The sequence below is a fragment of the Sciurus carolinensis genome, chromosome 10 (genome assembly GCF_902686445.1).
Source record: "Sciurus carolinensis chromosome 10, mSciCar1.2, whole genome shotgun sequence".
Lineage (NCBI taxonomy): Eukaryota > Metazoa > Chordata > Mammalia > Rodentia > Sciuridae > Sciurus > Sciurus carolinensis.
In genome coordinates this window covers 1,352,863-1,373,891 of record NC_062222.1, presented here as the reverse complement: position 1 = coordinate 1,373,891, position 21,029 = coordinate 1,352,863, and the positions used below count along the sequence as shown (strand labels likewise).

The following is a 21,029-nucleotide window of genomic DNA, read 5'->3' as shown; positions in this document are numbered from 1 at the left end:
TGTACTCTCTGTCCCCTGTAGCTGAGGCCCTGAGGTTTTGGCATTCCCCAGGGGTGGCCGAGATTCAGAATTGAGGGGTTAGCGAGGTGTGAGGGTGACTTCAGTGTGTGTTTGTCACGTAGCAAGAAGTACAGCAGTTTCCCACGGATTCATGTCTAAGCAAATGAAAGATAAATATGGGGTGATTACCATCCTCAGTTCCTCTTTTAGCAATTATAATATCGAATATTAAATTCTTGCTTCCTGCTAAGGGTCTGGCATTTCATTAGAGAGATTTTTAAAGGGTTGTTGAGGCTTCTTGGACATTGAAGAAATCAGGAATTGTTGGAGAAACATGGAAGTATGTTAGACCAGAGGAGCAGGCTGACACTTTCTCCAGGGTTAGGACTGTGGAATATCAGCTGTTGCAGTGTGTGCACCAGAAGATTTTATAGCAGATTTTTGGGTGAAAATAACCACGTACACCATAAGTCAGTGTGTGAACAGCCTTGTGGTCTGTTTGTGGGTGCCTGCTCTGCACCTGCCACCTGTCTGACTCGATACCCACTTTCTCCCAGCTCCTCTAGCCCTGCCCTGTGACCTCCTTACTGTTAGGACACAGGGGACCTGGTTCATGCTCAGGCCTGTCTACTCGACTTCCTTGCTGTTTCCTTGGCTTGGGAGCTGCTTCCCCGGCTCTCTCCTTTCATCTGAACTCTGCTCAGGGTCCCTCTGCACTGAGGCTGTGCTTGGCCACGCCATGCACAGCCCTCTCCCTCTGCTCTCTGCTGGTTTTCCTGTCTTCACCGTGGGCCACGCCCACCTTGCATGAACTTGTCCTGTGTTTGTTTAAGTGCGTGAGGCCAGGGCTTATCTGTCTTCTTCTTAGGAAGACTTCATCCTTGGCAGTGAAGAACTCAATAACTGTTTGTGCAGTGAGTGAATGATTGCCCAAGTATCACGAAAACACATACCTCATAGGACTGTTTGTCCTTTAATTTCTAAAAACACTTTGGAAATCCAGAGTTTGTTTTTCCTCATCCCAAGTCTGCACAGGTGGATCTCTAGTCCATCCCTGGTTCTTGGTGGGGGAAGGAGGTGCCAGTTGCTGTCCCCAGCCACTCCTCCTCCTGCCTCCTCTGCTGGATTCCATCAGTGCATGAACACAGGCAGGCAGTGAATGGGGACTGGGGCATGAACCCAGTAACCAACAACGTGGGGGTTTGGAGAAACTAGATTCCAAGCCAGTTGGATTCTTGAATGTCCAATGGACCCCTCTCCCTCTAACTGAAAGCAGAGCAGTTCTGAGGCAAGAAGTGGAGAGTGTGGTCTCTCAGCAGTACATGCACAGCCATGGAAAGAGGGATGAACTCATTTAATTCAGTCACTCTAGAGAGCTTTCCCTTTAGGACGAGATTCTAGGACCCAGTGGAGGGAGGTGCTGAGGGATCGCTTCACCCCACTCCATCAGGTGGGAACCCAGCAGCAGCACCTGTCCACGGGAAGGGATGGCAACAGGACCCCTGACAATTGTGATTGCTCATGTAAATTAAGTACATGTAGGAAGAGAGCTAGCCTGACCACAGGACAGCCACGGCACTGGGCGTTTCTGAGAGTGCCCAGACCCTGCATCTCAGCTTGTGGGCTTATTGGTAGCATGTGTAGGGGAGAATGCTTGTTGATCCTGCACCTGTTCATAGGGGTCCACAAACAGGTATACACCTAAGAAGGAACCTCAAGTCCTACCCTTGACATGCTTTGTGTGGTGGGGTCCGGGCTGAAGTGGAAACTCAGGCGCCTTCTCTGTTTCAGGTCCGGGGGAGTAAGGGAGAAGTGCTGTACATCTTGGATGCCACCAACCCGCGACATTCCAACTGGCTTCGCTTCGTGCACGAGGCGCCTTCGCAGGAGCAGAAGAACTTGGCAGCCATCCAGGTGAGCCAGGACTTCGAGATTGTGCTGCGCAGAGACAGGGGGATGAGTCAGCTTTGACTGCACTCCCTGCTTTAGGCGGACTCCCCACCACCGGCTCCAGATAACAGTAACTAACTCACAGCGCTGGGAATCTCACCCCAGCATGTGCACCAAGGGCCAAAACCAGCCGTAAGTGGGCATGGGGGGCGGGGGCCTCAGGGGTGAGAATTGTCAGGGGCAGCATTGTCCCTGGCAGACCTTGTGGGAAGTCCTTTCACGTAGCTGTGCCTTGGTAGGGTCAGGGCTTGATAGCTTACTTGGTCATCATTCCCTGGGCTGGGTGCCCATTTGAGAAGGACTGCATGGACGGTCTGCTTGGGCATATTCTTTGTGGCAAGCTGAGCCTCTGGACGTGGTGCCTGAGTCAGGGCTCAGCAGAGAATGGAGCCAGGGTAGGCACTTGTGTCTCTCTCTGGAGATGTACCATAGGAAATTGGCTTACATGACTGTGAAGGCTGTGAACCCCAAGTCTGTAGAACCGATGTCTCAGTGTGGGTGCCAAGACCGGAAGCTCCTACAGATCAGGAAGCCTCTGCCCTGGGTCCAAGGCTGTCAGGCAGATTCTGTCGATGCGGTGGGGCAGGCTCAAACTTGTTCTGTTTGGCACTTCACTTGATTGGAGGAGGCCACCCACACAATGGAGGGCAAGACATTTTACTCATACCTACAGATTTAAATGTTAATATCATGTAAAACCATGCTTACAGAAACACCCAGAATAATGTTTATCCAACTCTCACCCCATGACCCAGTCAAGGTGACACCTAAGATTAACCATCACAGGTAGGAACCATGTTGTTCTGAATGCTGTTTCCCTGGATCCTAATACATGTTGCATATAATGCTAGGCTCTGATACCTAGGCTGGGGATTCATAAGTGGAAATTGAGGCCAGAGAAGAAAAGATGCAGGCCTCAGAGGGCCCTGTCATTAAAAGGCACTGCTCAGAGGACAGAGAGTCTAAGGAAAGGTTGCACCTGGGAACTCCACCTGCTGTGTGTCTAAGCCCAGCCTTCGGGCCGAACGGAAGTGGAGGGGAAGCTGCTGTTGGCAGAAGCAGGAAGGGAAAGGGCAGTCAGGTGTACCAGAAGTGAGCGTCCTCCAATTGTGCTGTTCTGGAAGCTTCGTGTATGTGTACTCACTGGTTCGTGCAGCTCTGGTACTGTGGCCATTTGCTGAGGACTATGCTATTTCATGTGAGAAGAGAGTGCACAGAATCAGGTTTGGAGTGACCAGAGCACAGTCATTGGGAATATTCCATTTCCTAATGTCTTCATCTAGCCAATCTTTTCCGTGCAAATACATCTTAGGGAACACTCAATGTGATCACTCTCTTTTTGTGAGATAGTGAGTCTTATCAAGTGGCCAAGTAGGGTTGGAAAACAGGATCTTTGGCAGGCAGGTTTTCAAGCCATTTTCACCTTATTCACATTGTATATTAATCCATCCTCAGATTAAACTGAATTATTTATCTTTTCTTTATGTGGAGGGATTAATTTGTCTTTTTCAAATTTATTTGTGTTTTTTCATGACTTCCTGAGGCACTCATCTCCTGGGCTCTTAGTTATGCCATAGTTTCAACTTGCAGACCTAGTTCTCTGTAAATGTTTCTGTCATGGAAATTGCCTGTAGAACATGAAAAATTCTTTTAGCCACACTATTGTTTTGGCGGGTTCTCCATTTTCACCTTTGTAGAGGTCATTCAAATCTTTTCTTCCTTGCGTGGAGAAGGGCTGACCTTTCCCAGTTCCTTTCCCCTGGCTTTCACCACGTTCAGTCAGTGCTCTGCCCACCGGCTCAGCTGTGGAGCGGCCTGGACTCCTGCGGGGGCCCTGAGCTGCACCTGGGCACTTGCTGTTCAGTGGTCACATCTTCTGAGACTCGCAGGGTCCTACTCACTCGGCGCCTCTGGTGCAGCACTGCCTTCCTCTGTGTCCAGCGCGTTTCTTTGCTGAGAGAACAGGTGTTCATGGAATGACCGCTGTGGTTTAGGTGCTCCGCAGTGTGGGTGCCCAGGCAGCAGGAGCAGGGCCAGAGCTCTGTGAAGCTTCCGTCTTGAACTGGGTGGGGATCTGAATGGGCTGGAGGCCCTGAGGTGTTGGTGCACAGGTGTGACAGTGGCCAGGGTTTCTCCTAACGTCGTGGGCCCCTTAGCAGCAGGGGATCAAGCCTGCTCTTGCCCTGCTTTTTGTCATGGACACACAAGGGGCCTGTCAACCCCCATGAGGTGGCACCTTTCTTATGTGCACAGTAGCTGGAGCAGTTATTGCTGAGGGTGCGCAATCACACTTGAGCTGGGACCAAGGAGCACGGCAGCTGGGTCATGGAATGTGGGCCTAATTGGTTGGGACAGTCTCCCGGGATCACGTTCCAGGAACCCTGAGTTGGTAGGATTAGATGGCAGTCTTTCCTGCATTACATTATGAATCATGTGCATTCCAAATTGCATCTGAAGTTTGGGGTATTCAGGAAATTTTTTATTTGAGCTGCATGTCCCGGGAGTGGAGTAAATGAGAAACATTTGTGGCTCTGTGGCTGGCTTGGTGGAAAACGTCAATGCGTGGTCCAGTTTCCTAGATGAGGGATTAAGAATTTGAGGTCTGTATTGGCAGAGCATAGGAGCTCCTTCTTGGAGACGCGATCATATTTCTAGTTTTGCAATTTATTTGATTTTGGGAAATTTGTTTTGGAAATGATGATTTAAATGTCTGAATTGCCAAAGAAGGATCCCAAAAGCAAACAATTCCTCCCTCTTGCACACTTTTTCGAATAATCAGTCGAACTGTATGTTCAAGCTTCTGAAAAGTTTCCAACTGTGAGAGGAAAACTCTAAATATGAAAGATGCAGCTTGAAATGAACTAAAAGTATGTTTAGGCTCTGCAAGATGTGGTGATTCTCTTTAAATGTTAATTTTGTGGCAGTAAAGGAAAAATGTAGTATTTGAAAAAAACATTTCATTCAGTGTCTGACATTCTCTTAAAACCTTGTGTTTTTTTTTTGACAAAAAATTATTCAGTAAATGCTTGCTATTTAGTTAAAATTGGTGAATCATGCTGTTTAGAATTAAAACTTTGAATTCTTTTGCAGTTTCAGAGGTGGAGAGTTACCTTCAGGTTCCCCAGGACACATTTGCTGGCGTGGCTCCCCTGGGACTCTGTGCTGCACATCACCAGCCTAAACGAAAAGGCAGCGTGGCATCTAAGACAGTGGGTGTGGGGAGGACTTGCAGCCTGGCCGCTTGTCCAGGTGTCTCAGGATGGGGGCTGTGTGTGCAGCTGGCTCCAGGTGCCGTGTCAGCTTAGACCCCCTTTCCAGCAGAGCTGGTCCGCTGGACTCTTGGTCTCCTTCCTCTGCTTTGCCAAGTAAGCCGTTAACCCCAGGGTCTTCTCTGTGACCCAAGAAATTTCAGTAAGGTAAAGTCCCAAGGTCAAATGTGGGTCTAAGCAGGGAAACAGCTCTGGTCTCCTCTAAAGCACAGAGGAGACTTTTCTCCACCGTCAGCACCGAGAACCTCCAGACTGAGCAAACAGAGTCTTCTCGGAGTTCAAGTGAAAGCCGTGCCAGCTGGGAAACCAGGCAATGGCAAAGAGGAATGGCAAAGGAGTCATCTCAAGGACACAGTCACGAGGAGTTTCTTCTGGTTCTTCTACTTCTTATCACATTGGCACAAACTATTTCTACAAGATTTTCTAGAATCCATCTGTTAATAATTAGTAAGGTAAAACTGTCAAATGATTTTCTTCAATAGCAACATAGAAATATCAGTTTAATGACTGGCAGATCTGTTAGTGAGGCACAGCACACATTTGTTTGTCACCAGGGCAAAGTGAAGTTGTGCGTCACAGCATAGTTCCTGAGACCTGTCACCTGGCTGGGTCTGTGGCAAATGGTGACGTAGCATATTCTGGAAGGAGAGTGGGTGTCCTGTGTGCACTGCATCCTGTTGCTGTGTGGGGTGTTGCATGGGTCATGACTGAGTGTAACTGTGTGTGTGTGTGTGTGTGTTTGTGTGTGTGCACGCGCGCGCGTGCGCTTCAGAGTGTTGTTTGGCATGTAGTTTTATCTGTCAGTTAAAAAAGCAGTACAGATGAGCAGTTGGTCCCAGTTTGGTTTCAGACACTAGACCTACTGTGGCCATATGTAGAGGGACCTTATTACTTATTGTTTTATTATTCAGGTTGGGGCTTATTAGCAGGGAAAATGTGTATTTTCTGAAATATCTCAAGTTACACACAGTGAAGGAACTCAAGTCTGTTAATCCTTCCTAGTGAGGGTGGTGGTGCCAGGAGCTGGTTGTTCATTTACCTAACGTGTTGGGGCTGCTTGAGGAGAGTACTGTGATCGTCACCTCCCTTGACATATCGTCACAGGAGGCCCTAAGTGACTTGCCTAGGACTGCACAGCCAGGCGGGATTTGAACCCAGGAACATTGTCTCTGCTGGGCACTCTCTTAACCTTAGAGTTGAGAGAATCTTAAAAGAGGAAACTTAGATTTTTAAAGCATTTCATGTTTCTAAAGTTGATATTATGTAGTTTGGAAACTGCTGAAAATTTGCCAATCTGTCTAATTTTAAAAACATAGATTAAAGTTACTTATATCAGTTCCATGAGCTTGTAAGTTTCCACACTCCCTTCCACTCTTGAGCGTGCGGCATGGTGCCTGCTGTCCCTCCAGATGAGGCTGCGCTTAGGCAGCATCTGTCTCTGCCCCCTTGTTCCTCTGACTCCTCTTTCCTCATTTTAGCTGGTGGATAAAGGATTGAATCTACGGTAAAGCCAACGGAACTCCGGAAGTTCATGGTGGCAACATTTCAGATCAGCACCAAGCAGGTTGGTGCAGGGCTGATTCTGATGAGGTGGCACGTACATGCCTCTCATCCCAGAAACCAGGGCATCGCTCCTCTCCTGGCTTCTCTGGGGCTGCCTGGCTGCCCACTGTGGCCACCCAGCAGTGCAGGAGTTTGCCATTGCCCTCCTACTCACCGCAGGGCTCCAGGCCAGTTGCCCTGGAAGGCAGCTTCCCAGTTGTTCTGTGACTCTGTGCTGACTCTCTGTGTGCTTGTGAGTGTGACAGTGTCTACCGCTAGGCTGCAGGTTTGCCCTCAGTGGTCGCGGCTTGCTGCCGTACAGCCATGAGTCATTTCCTACAGTCTCTGAGGGGAGGAACTGGAGAGCAGCGCAGCTGGGTGGTTCTGGGCTCGGCCCAGGGGTTCCCAGGAGGCTGCTGGAGGGCGGTCCCAGTAGATCGACCCACAGAACCCAGTGTGGGCTGGCAGCCATGCGGGGTCACAGCCCACCAGCTTCCCGAGAAGAAATGAGACTGCACAGCTCCTCCTTACCTTCAGGTGGATAAGACCAGAGAGAGTGCCTCTTAAGTGGTGTGTCTCAGGATCCATCCAGGGCAACCTGTGGAGAGATGGCCACTCGCCAAAACTTGCTGAAACCCTCCCATCGCTGCGGACACAGGAGGGCGGGGGGGGCAGACCTGAGAGCTGTCCCTCGGGCAGTGCTGGCCCTGACCCAGCACTCACGCAGCCCCACAGGAACTCAGTGAAGACAGGAGTGGACACCCACGATTCATGGTCGTGGTGGTGTGAGCTTGGACATGAGTGGCCCAGCTGACAGCTCCCGGGTCGACAACAGTCAGGGGACTCTGCGCCCACAGACCGCCCACAGGAAGCCCGCCGTCACAGGTCCCACGCTCGCAGACAGCCACCAGGCTGCATGACACTCTCAGGAGACGCCGTGGGGCAGCCAGGGCACAGCCCCATCAGCACAGAGCGACAGCCCTGCACCTGCACGCGTGCTCCTGCTCCCGGAGGGGCAGCGGCAGCGGCAACGCAGCACCCTCCGAGCATGCAGCCTCAGATGCCTGGTGACCATCAGGAACAGGCTGGAGGCAGGTTCATGGCAATCGGGAAAGTCGTCCTGTGCCCCTACACCTCTAGGAGGACCCAGAGGTGAGCCGTGGGGGCACCTTCTCAAGGTTCAAACCTGCGACGAAACCCAAATCAGGCATTCTCTCCACCGTGCCATGGATCACGATTAATAGCTCTAATGTCAATTTTGATCTAACATATATTACTCTTCATTGTGATTCAATAGGTGTTCCCCAAGCATTCAAAACTGTGCCCCCCTCCCCCCTGGTTGTATTTCTTCTGATGTTTCAAAGCAACAAATGGACTCATTCTGCCTCTGTTCCAGCTCAGGTTCATATTGCTCCTCTTAGTCCCTCTTTTTCCTCTGACATTATTTGCTACTGCCTCATATCCATGCCCTCACCCCCTGTTTTCTTCTTTTTACCTTTAATGTCTTTTATTCTCATCTATATTTTCTTTCTTTTGCCCAATTTTCTCTCCTCCCTTTTCAACCCATAGATAAAGTAATAGCAATTTTACTATCTTTAGTAACCAATTTTTAGCCTTCTCTGGAACATCTCTAAAAGTACTCTGGAACTATGAAGATCATTGTGAACACGTTTTTGATTTTCCTAAGGTTGAATAGTAAGAGATTTTGATCGGAAGTGATTGTAGGTGATTGTAGTAAATAGGGTTTAGTGTCTTCTCGCAAACTGGTGCTGATAATAGAAAACAGTAGAGGACACATGTTGAGTTAGAGTATTAATATGTGGATATTCACCAGCCCAGGGAGCCTAAGAGAAAGAAGGGCATTAAATAGTTCTTTGCATCAAATATGAGCCAATACCCATCACAAAAAATGGTAGACATACAAGTTGTATGAAAAAACAAGGGAACAAATACTCCAAACAGCCCACAACACTTCAACAGCTGACCCCATGTACACCACAGTGAACTTGGAGAAAGAGTTTAGAAAGTTTATTGTTAAAAATGTTCAACAAGCAAAAGGAAGATGTAAGGAATGAACTTAGAAAATACAGCAAGTGAAAGATCAAGAGATAGAGATTCTAAAAAGAATCAAATAGCAGTCCTAAAATGAAAAATTCCATAAATCAAATTAAAAAATCAATGTAAAGTATCATCAGTAGATTTTGAAGACAGATTCTGAGGTTATGAAGACAAAATATATAATCTTGAAAATAAATTTGACAATAAAAAAAGATGTTAAAAGACCATAAATATAATATTTGAGAAATCTAAGGTAATATAAAGACCAAAATTAAAGATCAACAGTGTCCAATATGCAAATGAAAGGAATGCACAATCTGTTCAATGAAATAATGTCAGAAAATTTTCTGAATCTTAGGAACAAGATGGAAATCCAAATACTAGAAGCATGTACAACCCCAAGTAGGCATGATCAGAAAAGTTCCTCTTCAAGACACATTATAATGAAAATGTCTAATATACAGAATAGGATAAAATTTTAAAGCCACTAGAAAAAATAGTTCACATTTAGAGTAAATAAATTCAGATTTCAACTGATTTCTCAACCTAGAAACTAAAAGCCAGGAAGACTTGGTATATATTATTCCAAAAAATAAAAAAGAAAGAAAAGAAAAGAAATGGATCCCATTCAAGACTACTAAATTCAGCAAAACTATGTTTTTGATTTGAAGATAAAATAAAAACCTTCCATGAGAAGGAGAAACTAAACAATTCATTACCATTAAGCCTTCACTACAAAATATACTCAAGGAAATATTTCAAGCAGTACAAATGAAAAATAAAAATGAAAACATACATAGGAATCAAATGCACTAGAGGAACACTTAGGAGAATCAAGTCTGCATTAAGGATCAGAAATCAATAAAAATTGCAGGAAATAAAAATCATCTCTATAATAACACTAAAAGTGAATGGTCTAAACTCTTCAATAAAAGACTTACATAGATTGGCCAATTAGATTAAAAAGCAATACCCAACTATATGTTATTTACAATAGATGCAATGTACTGGCAAAGACATACATAGGCTGAAGGAAAAAGAAGGGGAAAAGATATATCATGCAGATGGAAACTGAAAGCAAGCAGGGGTAGCTACTTCTATGGCAAACAAAGAAGACTTCAAGCCAAAATTAATTAAAAGAGACAAAGAAGGTCACTTCATATTGACTAAGGAATCAGAAAACAGCAAGATAAAATGATTATAAATGTTTATGCCAAATTTATGCATCTATGTGCATAAAACAAATCCTTCTCAATATAAAGAATCAGACAGACCACAACACAGTAATACTGGGTGATTTCAGCATGCCTTTCTCACCATTAGATAGGTCATCAAGACTTTAAGTAATGGTTCTTAATAACTAAAGTACAATTAATCAAATATCTATAGAACATTTAATGAATTAACAGTGGAATTCACTTCTCAGCAGCACGTGGAACTTTCTTTAAGATAGATCATATTTAGAGCACAAAGCAAATTATATCAAATACAAAAAAATGGAGATAATTTGCTGCATACAACAGATCATAATGGAAATTAGAAGTCAATAACAAGGTGAAAAACTGAAATCATTCTAACACCAGGAGATTAGATAATACACTGTGGATGAGGAATGGATCATAGAAGAAATCAGAGGAAAAATTAAAAAAAAAAAATTCTTAGAAACAAATGAGACAAATGTCCTCTGGGACAGCATGAAGTCAGGTCTATGAGAAAAGTTTTTAGTTCTGAGTTCCTACCTCAAAAAAAAAAAAAAAAGAATACCAAATAAATAATATAGCATTATACTTCAGGACCCTATAACTAAGAACAAACTAATTTCAAAATCAGTAGAAGACATGATATAATTAAGATCAGAGCCAAAATTAATGAAATTGAGAATAAAATAAAACAAAACAATATTAAGGATCAATGAAACAGAAAGTTGGTTCTTTGAAAAAACAAACAATTGATAAACCTTTAGCCAAACTAACCAACCAAGAGAGCAAGAAGACACAAATCAACAAAACTAGAGATGAAAAAGGAGCTATCACCACAGACACTTGTAAAATTCAGAGGATTATTAGAAACCATTTTAAAAATTTATACTATAATAAGGTAGAAAATCTTGAAGATATTGAGAAGTTCATAGAGACATGTGACTTACCCAAATTGTACCATGAGAATATGGAAAACTAATGAAATCGAAGCAGCAATTTAAAGACTTCCAACAAAACCCCAGAACCCAATGTATTCTTTTTTTTTTTTTTTTTTTTTTTTTTTTTGCAGCGCTGGGGATTGAACTCAGGGACTTGTGCTTGCAACGCAAGCACTTTACCGACTGAGCTATCTCCCCAGCCCCCAATGTATTCTTGACCAATTTCTACCAGACTTTTAAAGTAAAATTAATACCAATCTTCCTCAAATTAGTCCATGAAAAAGAACGCGAGTAAACATTACCAAATCCATCCTATGCAACCAGTATCACCCTGATATCAAAACCAAAGTCACATCAAGGAAAGGAATCTTCTGTAATGTGCATAGATACAAAAATTCTCAGTAAAATATTGATTCGCAAAACACATTCAGAAATACATTAAGAAGATCGTGCACCATGATCCAGTGGGTTTCATTTCTGGAATGCAAAGTTGGTTCAACATATGCAAATCAATAAATGCAGTTCACCACATAAACAGAGTTAAGGTCAAGAATGATATGATTATCCCAAACGAAACAAAAAAAGCATTTGACACAGTCCAGCACCCATTCATGGTAAAAAGCCTGGAGAAACTAGAGATAGAAGCAACTTACCTGAACGTTATAAAAGGCTATACAGAACAAACTGTTGATCAGTTCTCAATTACTAATCTTTCACTGTTGGGTTTGTTAAGTGTGATGTGGAAGCACACTACTACTTGACAGCGAACACCTTCTTTGCCGTCATCGTTCACCATTTCATCACCCAGCATCCCAGTTCTCTAAGTCGGTCCAGATCTGGAACTCCACAGTGCGAGGATCATGGTGATATTCACAACTGATCCTACACCAAAGGTGTAGGATTCACAGAGAAATCACAGGTGGAAGCCATTGGGTATCATGTGTGGGTTAGTGGTAGAGTACAGGTAGCCTGCTTTCATGTTTGGAAATAAAGTGTAAAAATGTTGTAAAAAGGTGCATTTCCCACTTCTTTTGCGGGATGTTAAGGAAGGTGACGTGAAGAATACTGTGTTTTCCTCTGCCTCTGCCATCAGGCATTGCCCCTTCCTCACAAATGTACCCCATCCCCTTGCTTGCAGCACAGAGTGGCGTCCCTGTTCCTCAAGCACAGATATCCCTGTTCCGCCTGAAGGCACCTCCAGGTCACCTTTCTTGCCACCCCAGGTTTCTGTCCTCCCTTCAGCTGCCTGTCTGCTGGGTCCCTGATCCTCACCTTCAAAACACTCCACACACACCTGGCTTCTGGGATTCCTGCTCCAGTCCCAGTGTCCTTGTCCTGGAGTCTTGATGCTCTCTCCCCTCCTGCTCTTGGGCTCCTCCCTGATGACTCCTCCATCTGACACACTCGCTTCCTTTGGTGTCTCTGCAGCTAACTGCCCTCCTCTCAGCCTTGCCTTTTGTCCCACAGCTGAAACAGCCAAGTGCCGGCTGGCCTTGGAACTCCCAGGCATTTCTTAGCAATAAGAATCGGCCCTGTTTTTGTGACTCTCTCTACTTTCTGAATGACAGTCTTGCAAATCTGTCTTGTTAGTCTGAAAGGAAATTACCAAGTTTTTCTCCCCTGCTGATAGCCTTCAGCAAGGGAGGTGTTGCACTGGGCTCAGGTCATGCTGGGGTGCAGGATGGGTGTGACAGTGTGCGGTCCTCAGGTCTTCTGGAAGCCAGCAGCCTCAAGGGGAAGGGCAGAGGTGGGGAAAGGCGGGATCTGGGTTTAGCTGTTTTTTATATAACGTGGAATAAGGAGCATGTGGGTGATGATTTGTTCTAAACGAATGCCTGATGGCAGAGGCAGAGGAAAGCACAGTGCACTGGCCGTCTATTTTTTGCTGGTGCCCGTGCCTGCTGCACCAGCCACGGCTGTGGGGTCCTGGTGCCATCTGAAGGGACGTGTGTTTTCCCAGCAGAGGGGAAAGAGCGGTGGCCCTGGTGAGTGAGGCCTGCTGACGCTTCCACACAGGCATGGTCCACCCTGCTTCCATTCCTCGTCCTGATCAGTGCTGCTACCTGGGCCAACCTGACGAGGCAGAGGCGGGCAGCCCACGTCCCAGGGCACTTTGGCATGAAGCTCTTGCTGAGAGGATGAAGGAATGAACTGCTTCACCTGCTGCAGGGATGCCTAATTTCAGAGTTTTATTTCATTGTTGATTCAGTTCGTAGACACAGGGTGGAGGTACTTTTGTTCCTGAGCTGCATCAGCTTTGCACACGGAGCTCTGCGGCGAGGCTGTGCTTTGAGTTGGTTCAGGGCCTCAGTGAGCCAGTGAGCCCAGGTGTTGGTGCATCTGGGCGTCAGACTTGTTTCTTCGCCTGCGTGGCGTGGCTCCTGCTGCTGCTGGTGGCTGCACCGTCCACATTTCCTTCTCCTCACCTGGGTGTCGCTTGTTCATTTCAAGCCCCCAGAGCAGCATTCAAGATGATTTCCTTTTCTGTGAACTACCCAGCAGTCAGTGCAGCTGGGCGGCGGACCTTCGCCGTTCCCTACCTTTGCAATGCAGTGACCTGTGCCAGAGCCAGCGTCCTAGGTGTGATTTCCCTTACACCGTCCACGCGTGGACAGCAGCCGGCCACCGAGTAGACAAAACCAAGTTCAGGCCCGGGCAGATGCAGCTGAAATACCACACTGCTGTGGCCCTCTGGGCTTGCGTTGATTCACACACGGTGGGGATCAGGATTCCTGGTGAAGCAGGAGCGAGTGACTCTTGTTGTTCTGAAATAGCAGCACTGAACCCCGAGGTGTGAGTTGGTGAAATCCCTCCTGGCGGGGCATGGCCCTGGAGAAGGGCAGCAGGCAAGGGCCCAGGGAAGCTGAGGTTGAGCATAATGCTGGACGTGGGTGGGAGGTAGGGTCGGAAGACTGGTTGCATGCCCTGGGTAGTGGAGGGGAGTGGACTCAGCCTGGGCTGTGAGGCGTTGGTCCCTGTGTCCTAGCCATGGCCTCCATGCAGAAGCGCTGAGCTGCCCAGGAGCTGAGCACTCAGGGGCCACGAGGGGCAAGATGCTGAGAGGGCACGGTACTCCCACAGCGTGGGTGTAACCATCACGCAGAGTTGATACTCCAAGTTCTGACCCGAGGCTAGGTGGTGATGGCCACCTGCTAAATCTGCCACACGCAGGAGGGACTATTTTGGTGCGGTGGCCGATGGCGGGGCACTGCCTCTGACCTCCCTGAGTCAGCCAGAGGGCTGCTCCTCCCCAGTTCTGTGGAATCCCTAGCAGGTGGGCTTGCCTGAGAACCTGACAACCAGCACACGCAGAGGAGCCTTGTGGGAGTTTGATCCCGGGTGATGTGATTTATCAAAATGATGAATCTAAAAAAATCTATGTCATTAATATTTTTTTCAGCTTTGTTCAAAAAAGGGGATCAGAATTCCACTCTGCTTTTCTTACCAGGACGCATCGGCTGCTCAGAGGAAGAGCTGTGCTAGCAACTAATTCACTAAAAGATGGTTTTTTTTTTTTTGCTTGGGAATAATGAGTGACTCCATTTGTAGATTTGTGGAAGGATGATAATTAGCTTCAAAAATGGCAGAATTCACTGATATTCTTGGGTAGGGTGAAAGACCACAGGGAAAATATATTTACGTCTAGGGAAGAAATAGACACAAAGCAAAAAGTCATACATTTTTAGTGTTGAAGCCTTAAGAAACATTGCTGTTGAGGAAGCACCAGCAGCGCGTGCTTTGGGGACCCTGCACTCAACACAGGCATCCCTCAGCAGACATGTGGGCAGGCCGGGCAACCCTGTCCTGGCCTCTCCGGACCCGGCTCTCCAGGTCCACGTCCTGAACAGATGGTTGGCCCCTGGTTCAGACAGCAGTGGGCCTAGGAGTCCTCGAGAGCAGCACCTGGCCATGAAGGGAGCCCGGAGCAAGGCCGCCCCGTGAGGTTTGGGAGGGGGGCTGCGGAGCTCACCACGCCCTGGCCAAGAGCAGGCGGCCAGGTGGAGACTGCCAGAAGCATGCCAGCCAAGCAGCTCTGAGCAATGGGGCAGCTGAAACAAACTCTGGGGGGAAAAGACTTCTTAGAACATGTTAAGCACTGGCTTTGGAGTCATGTTGAGTGAGCGCACCATAGCACCACTCACCAGTGCCTGCCCGCGTCCCCGCTGGTGCCGGAAGGGCTTCCAGGTACCATCACCTGTGTCCTTGCGGCCATCCTAGGACGTAGGTTGTTTTCTCCATTGTACAGATGAGGGAACTGGCGGTTTGAGGATAAGGCTGTTTGCTCGGTCACACAGCTAACTGATCTAGAAAGAAGCTTGGACCCCTGGGTGTGCCCCAGCCCTGGGCCCCCGGACACCCTGGGTACTGCTTCCTGCTATCAGGGAACAGAGCTCATTTATGATCTCCTTTTCTCTTTTACTACAAAAGTTATACATTGCTTAATTGATTCTAACAGCATTGTAAGAAATACACCAGCAGAAGACAACTCAAAATATTGTAGTTTCCTCCAAGAGAAACAAGCTTACGAGCACCTTTGTTATACTCTTTTTCGGGGCACATTTTTTTCTAAGGATATCATGTTTGATAAAACTGATCGTTAAACATTTAATGTTCCCCAGCTTGTTGGATGTTTAGACTGTTGCAAAGTTTTGATATTACAAATAACTAAAAATAGAAATAATTAGCCAGAAAGGATGTGTAAATGCAAGTAAAATAAAGCAAAATGAAAGGACACTCCCGTTAATGCACAGGAGGAAGCCACCGGGTTTGATCATTTCTCTTCCTGTCGTGATGTGGGCGGAGCAGGTGGCCGACCTTTGGAGCTGGGACGCTACCCGCTTCATAAGGCTGTAGCTGGTGTGTTAAATTTTCCTTCATTATGGAGCCTGGTAATAAACGTGCTATGTCTTATGATTACAGTTTAATATAAACTTATCATGTTTCAGACTTATCATCTCTTCTTTGTTTTGAAAGCCATCACAAGATTAATGCCCACTGTGCTTTCTAGAAAGAGGTTTCTTTCCTTGAATATTGATCAGATAAGCACTGAGATTTATGATCCTCGCCTGAGGTCTTCACTGGTTGAGTTCCTAGCTGCTTAGAGGACCCCTCAGCTAGTGGTTTCCAGCCCTGGGGAGTCGACTTCTTTTTTCATTTAAAGAAATCTCTATTTTGCTGAAAGTCTGTTTTTTGCTTATTTTTGTTGCACCACAAGTAACAGTTGTATAGAAGTTAATTTAGTGCTCTTAATTAGAAATAACTTTTATGTTTCTGAATTTATGGAATTAAGAACTTCCAAGAAAGTGCCTGATGCTACAGAAACACTCTTTAAGTAACTGTAGCTAATGGGTAGATTTCTTTCATTGCTTTCAACCTTTGAATCAAACCTCCTTTCCACAGTACTGGATGCATATAATCATATTTTCTGTCTCTTCCATGGAATTTAAAATTTTCATTTTTGTTGAAATTATGAAATAATCTCTCCTTGTTTGAAAAAACCCAAACTAAATCAACATTGAAGGTAGAATAGCTCCTCTGCCTTCCTTGCAATGATGTATGAGCGCCTTGAAGCCCCAGGTTTTCAGGGGGTCTGCTCAGGATCCAGGTGCACATACACCTGTTCACTCTTACCCTCTGCTCTTCTTCTGCCTCCCTTCCTCTCTTCCTCCTGCTTCTGCCCTGTGTCCTGCTGTTCCTCCTCCTTCACACACTGAAGTCAGGCAGTGCTTCACTGAGTTTCCTGCGTGGAGCTTCTGTTCTTGATCTTTCCTTTCTTTGCCCACCATGAAGGCTCAATAAATCCAGGCTACACTTTCTTCTCTTGTCCTCAGCAGCCAAACTGGGAACAATTGCTCAGTTCTGTAAAAGAGTCGTTCTGGCGCTTCCTCCTGGGGCAGCCAGCTAAGCAGCCCTATTCTGGCTTCCGTGGTGATGGGCCCTGGCCTGGAGTGCCATTTTGTACCCGTTGATTCTAAGTGTGACGTTTCTCTGGGTTTCCTTGAAAAGGTTCTGCAGTGTTGCTCTCCTGCGTCTGTTGCTGGCTAAGTTTTCCTCAGGATTAGTTATCAATGGTTTCAACCTTGTCTGATTACTGTCTTCTAGAATCTTCTAATGTAATTTTGGTATGTTGATGGTGGACCTTGTTTTCTCTTCTCTCTTTTTTATCTCAGTGGGGTTTGGAGAGGTTGAAGTGTAGGGTGCACATGACAGCTCAGTCGACATCTTAAACCTCCCAGAGGTCTATTTTATCAGCTACTTTTGGTCCTCCTTTTTGAACCTTTTCAGGAAAATAATTTGTTTGCCAAACTCCTCTGGTTTGGACTGGAACTTCAAAAAAATTGTTTTTTCTGTTCTAGTTTTGCATTAATTTCAATCATAGTGAACTCATCGGTAGGACTTCTGCTGTCTGTCTGGGTTTGTAAATGACACCATTCCATCAAATTGCCTTTATGGGCCTCCACGTAAGACCAATCAATGTTGCAAAACTCCCTTTAAAAATATACATCATTATTCTTATTTCACTTGATATATATATAAATATACATTTGCACATTATTTGTGAGATGACTGAACATTGTCACTTTCCATTTTCAGTGTCCAGATCAACTGGGGATATAAGAAAATGTAATGATATCTTTTGGTGGGCACCTGGAACTCAGTATATCTTGAAACAATTCTTAATTGCTATCTTCATTTTTTTTAAACTTTGCTTCAGGAAGGAGAGAACATCTTCTACTTGGCGGTAGAAGATATAGAGACGGACACGGAGCTTCTGATTGGCTACTTAGACAGCGACCTGGAGGCTGACGATGAGGAGCAGCCGATGGTGACCGTGATCAGAGAAGGGGCAGGGGAGGACTCCAAAGGCCAGTCAACAGCTGGCAGGAAAGGTATCACATCTCTGGTGATCTGGGAGGGTAAAAGAGCCACAGAAGAGGCAGTTGAACAGTTTGAGTCGTCGTCTCATTATAACAGGGCATGGTTTGCCAGCCCCTCTCTCTGCGTGCTCGCCGTTTATACAGGAAGCGGGGAGGGGAGGTGACAGGTGCGCCTGTGGGATGGCCAAGGTCCAGGGCCGCCTGGGAGCTCCTGGGTCTCACCCTGTCTCTGGTGCGCTGGGGTGACACGCAGTGGGACCTTCACACCCTTGCTCTGGCACTGCCTCTCGCCGGTCTCAGGATGGGCCAAGGCACTGGCTGTCTGAGAGTTTCCCTTCTTTTCTGCACCTAGAGAAGGTGAGTGTAGAGGTGAGCTGAGCAGGTCAGTTCCTGGGCTTTGCTCTAGTTCAGGAGCCTTAGGGAATCTGGAACATCAGAGGTCTCTTTCTGCTCTGATCCAGAAGATAGCAGGTCTACTGGTTTGTCCTGGCATGGTGACTAGAGACCTGAGATGACCAGGTTGGCTTTCTGAGCTGCATTCCTGGAGGTCTTCCATTTGTGCCTGTTGTGGCCAGAGGCGTGAGCGTAGCCCAGTGCCATCATGCGCTTCTGCTTCTGTGTTTTAGTGACTATGTGGCGGTAGGTGAAGGCAAACTGCTCTTTTTCAACTATGCCTTAAGCTGGATTTGGAGTGATAGCAGTTCTTTATTATTCTTTTGTTTATTTTTTTCTCCTTGGCTCCAGGGCTTATTATTATGTACATTATTTTAATTTAAAAATAACTTTTCCTACTTTTGTTTTAATGCCCTGGTTTCTGCTGTTATCAAAATCAGTCCTCCTCTTTGTAATGAGAATCAGCACTTAGAAAGATTTTTTAAATGTATGAATCAGGCATCACTTTTCATTGCTTTTTTCATTTTAGGATTCTTAGTGACTCACTTATAAAAGCAAAGAAGCAAAATCCCAGCAAGAGAAGCAGGAAGCCCCCAGTGTCTGACAATGGAGAGCTGGGTTAAATGAATTCGCTACCTTAGGTTAAAGAGCACACTTGAGCTGAGCAGATGTTAGGAAGGCCTGTAACAAGTGTGGCCATAGTGTAGCAGTTCTAACTGTGCATAAGAGTCACACAGAGGACCAGTTGGGCCTGGAGATCCGTGGGAGCCATACCTCTTCTGGATGGGATCATTGGTGATTTTTATTTTCTTTACATTTCCTGAGTTTGATTTTATTTAGTAATCAAAAGGTGTGCTTTCTTTGGCACATTAAGGAATTTGGGTAGAGGACCTGCAGGTCCTGTTGCTCCAATCCCCTGGTGGCAACTTTTCCCCACGGAGTGCCAACCCCCAGTGCTTCAGCAGGGTTTGCCTCCACCACACTTTGTCCTTGTGAAGCCAAAAGTGAGCTCTAGGTGACCCAGTCCAGGGAGGAGTTTTGTAGTTCGAGACTCTTTGATCTGGACAGTTAGCATCATGGGGTAAATTAAAAACTCAGTTGGAGTTTGTATTAATTTAGTGAAACAGTGAATTATTTTTAAGAGTATATTTCTCTCTATTAATATTCCTGTTATATTTTGTGGATGACACCTCACATCCATAGACATAAGAATTCATGTCATTAGACAGTTAATTTGATTTTAAAGCAGGTGCACAGCTTACAGTTCTTGCTGTGGACTTTGGCCTCATGAATGCACTCCTTACCAACGTGCAGATTCCCTTGGCTGCCCAGAGGACTTTGCCTGCCCGCAGTGTGAGTCCGGCTTCCCCAGTGCGGAGATTCTTGCTGAGCACCTGCAGACACTGCACCAGAGGCCCACAGAGGAGAAGGAATTCAAGTGCAAGAAGTGTGGGAAGAAATTCCCAGTCAAGCAGGCCTTGCAGAGACAGTGCGTACATTGCAGCGTTGTGTTGACCTGACTCGTGGTCTTTAGCCCGTGGTGGGAGGGGTGGGATCCTACAGTGGCAGGTAGCAGCATGTTGATCTTTGACATGTTTGGATTGTGAAGTGACCAGTAAGCATGCTGGTGTCACATTGAGCTGGTTGGTTTACTAGCCTGAAGTCCAGGCATGCATGATGGAGCCAGGGCTTGAGGTAGCAGAGCAATTCTAATCAGCTCCACTCATCCCCTGGAATCAGCTGCAGAGTTCAAGGAGTGCAGGGAGTGCCCTGAGGCTTGGGAAGCACTGTTTGTTCCAGAGTAGCCTTGGGGGAATAATCTAGAGACAAATAGGTACAGGATGTGAGATACGTAAAGTTAAATGATCCCCCCGGCTCTGAACTACTAATTATAAACTACTTATTATTTTAGCAATCTGTGTTAAGAGCATATGAAGTGATCCTTGCGTTTCTGTGTTTTACGGGATCATGAATTGTTCAGTGTGAGACAGTAAGTGCTAAACCTGTGAACTCACGTTTAAGTAAGCACCAGTAAGAAATCATCAACACAGGCTTAATGTTCCTTTTATTGGCTTCATTAAGCTAAAATTCTAAAGTATGCCTTTTCATATTTAGACTATTTTATGTATTAGATGCATCCACTTTTGCTAACAAAATTTGAGGGTTAAAAGTTCAACTTAAACTTAGTAAATGTTTAAGAAACGAAAACATTTGCGATAGCAGGAGATCAAACGTTTAGATTCTGTTGCGGTTTCTTAAGGACCAGCCAAGCAGGGGCCCAGGTGCTGCCTAGGAAGCTCTTCCAGGATTTCCTCCTGCGGCTCCTGGCCTTGCGATCCTGTCCCTCTCCCAGCCCCTCAGCGCTCTCCAGGGCACAGTGGGCAGCGGCCTGAGCGGCCTCCGCACCGCGCAGCGTCCAGGGCTGGTGGCAGATCCCGAGCTGGCTGTTGCACAGCGGGGGGGGGGGGGTGGCATGCGCACCCCGCGCCCCCAGTGGTCCCGGGTCACGCCCGTTAGGCTGAAGCACGGCAGCCCCTTCCTCACGGGCGCAGGGCGTGCAGGAGCCGCCCGAGGCCTGCAGGGGCAGCCGCGGGTCTGCCCTTCCGCGTGCCCACCAGCTGCTTGTCCCCTTGCTGCTTGTCTCCTAGCTCCGAGCAGCACCAGGAGACGGGCCGTGGCGACGCCAGGTTTGTGTGCAGGGCCAACAGCTGCGGGAAGAGGCTGAAGAGCAAAGACGCCCTGAGAAGACACCAGGAGAACGTCCATGCTGGTGAGCAGTGCGGCCCTCTGCCCGCTCCCTGC

At 46.6% G+C, this 21,029-nt stretch overlaps 1 protein-coding gene across 1 annotated transcript in view; it reads left to right on the top strand.

Moving 5' to 3' along the window:
* Window positions 1-21,029, top strand: part of Prdm5 (PR/SET domain 5) — a 157,118-nt gene that overhangs the window by 53,336 nt on the left and 82,753 nt on the right. The window contains exons 3-6 of the mRNA XM_047567347.1: window positions 1,792-1,914; window positions 17,672-17,846; window positions 19,542-19,716; window positions 20,876-20,997. Coding sequence (XP_047423303.1) covers window positions 1,792-1,914; window positions 17,672-17,846; window positions 19,542-19,716; window positions 20,876-20,997 — 595 coding nt within the window. The remainder of the gene's footprint in view (window positions 1-1,791; window positions 1,915-17,671; window positions 17,847-19,541; window positions 19,717-20,875; window positions 20,998-21,029) is intronic.